General features: G+C 64.9%; 1 protein-coding gene across 1 annotated transcript; it reads left to right on the top strand.

Annotated features, from left to right (window-relative positions):
- Positions 1 to 453: 453 nt before the first annotated feature.
- Positions 454 to 1,580, top strand: LOC105567150 (lysine-rich arabinogalactan protein 19-like). The gene has a single exon (XM_012021770.1). It carries the CDS (start codon positions 695 to 697, stop codon positions 1,184 to 1,186), a length of 492 nt encoding a protein of 163 aa, XP_011877160.1. The 5' UTR covers positions 454 to 694; the 3' UTR covers positions 1,187 to 1,580.
- The last annotated feature ends 21 nt before the right edge of the window (positions 1,581 to 1,601 follow it).

The raw sequence follows: 1,601 nt of genomic DNA, 5'->3' as shown, positions 1-1,601 counted from the left end.
TCCGCGGCCCTCACGAACATACTACGCGACCTCGGGATACGACACCGGTTCACGCCGCCGTACGCGCCGCATTGTAATCCGGTGGAGCGAACAAACCGAACCGTGAAGACGATGATCGCCCAGTTCGTAAACCGACGACACCAAACCTGGGACGAGCACCTCGGCGAGTTGCAATTCGCCTTTAACACGGCCAAACACGACGCGACGGGGTATACCCCCGCGTATCTGAATCATGGCCGTGAGCTGCGCACGGCTACCGAACAGAACCGCGACCGTGCCATCCCGCCGTCCGCGCTCCGACGCCGGCTGGAGGACGCGTACGAGCTCGTGCGCATAAATCTCGCCCGCGCCTTCCAGCGACAGGAACGGCATTACAACCTGCGTCACCGAGATTGGCGGCCGAAGATTGGCGAGCGGGTATGGAAACGGGAGCACCCCTTATCCAACAAAAGCGGCGCCTTTAACGCAAAACTGGCGCCGAAGTTCACCGGGCCGTTGGAAGTACGGCGAATCGTATCCCCAGTCATTGTGGACCTGCGCAGTACACACGGAAAATGGTACCGACACATCCACGTGCGGGATTTGAAAGCGGCACCCGCCAACAACAACTCGGGCAACGAGGACGGCGAGGAAAACAACGCCGCATAAGCAAAGCCACGAACGAACTCGGGGCGAGACGGCACTCGAGTCCGAGATGACGACCGAACACGACGTGCTAGCCGAAATCGACGCCCTGCTACGGGACACGGAGCCGTACGACCCGGCCGCCCCCGCTATCGGGGACCAGTGGGTCCGCCTGTACCGAGCCGATCCCGAAGCCGAGCCGCCACCAGCCCGGCCCACGACGCAGCGAGCCGTCCCGCGAGTCGGGACGGTGATACAGAGGTCGGACGCCACCAACGAGAGGAAGCGAGCCTGGCTCCTGTCGGTTCCGCCGCCGCTACCACCTCGGCCAGCACCAACGCCCGCTGCACCGCGACCGACCCTCCAGCCGGCACGACCGGAGGGGCCTCTGCCGCCGCCGCCCATCCCCGTGGAAGTGGAGACGGGAGTGACAGTGGACGTGCCGCACTTCGCGGCCCACGTCAGCCGCCGATACAAGGCCCGCCTCGGAAACCGGCGCTGGGTCATCCGCTTCAACGGAAACGGGAAGCCGCGCTCGGTCCGAGAGATCGTACCACAATAGGCCTCTAAATGCAGGCCTTAGCAAATGGGGGGGTGATGTAACGATGCACCCCGGAGCCGCATCGTTCCCCGGCTAAGACCGCCGGATGCCGCTGATCAAACGGCGAAGGGCGGGCGCCTCGCGCCCGCCGCATAATCGCCCCGCACCGGCCGTGCGACGAGCCGCGAACGCTCGCCGAGACGACACGCGCCGAAACCCCGCGGAAACGGCCGAAGCCGTCCACCCGGCGTACTCCGTACCGCGACAAGGGGCGCAAGCGCACCACCCCGCCACGCGCCGCCGATTTCAGCGCCGCCAAAATCGGCAGCAATAATATAAAAGGGCAAGCGAACACCGAAACGAGAGATTCCGCCGCCGACCAGCCGAAAAGCTCGAAGGCAATCCGACACCGAATCCTCCCGCTGTTCCTACGACC

Source organism: Vollenhovia emeryi, unplaced genomic scaffold (genome assembly GCF_000949405.1).
Source record: "Vollenhovia emeryi isolate VEMERY1.0 unplaced genomic scaffold, V.emery_V1.0 DF942974.1, whole genome shotgun sequence".
Taxonomy (NCBI): domain Eukaryota; kingdom Metazoa; phylum Arthropoda; class Insecta; order Hymenoptera; family Formicidae; genus Vollenhovia; species Vollenhovia emeryi.
Note: the sequence above shows the minus strand (reverse complement) of the source record. Positions and strands in the feature narration are given on the sequence as shown.

Bases quoted from the DNA above. Each gene is read 5' to 3' on its own strand.
- LOC105567150 (XM_012021770.1), top strand. From the start codon at position 695: ATGACGACCGAACACGACGTGCTAGCCGAAATCGACGCCCTGCTACGG.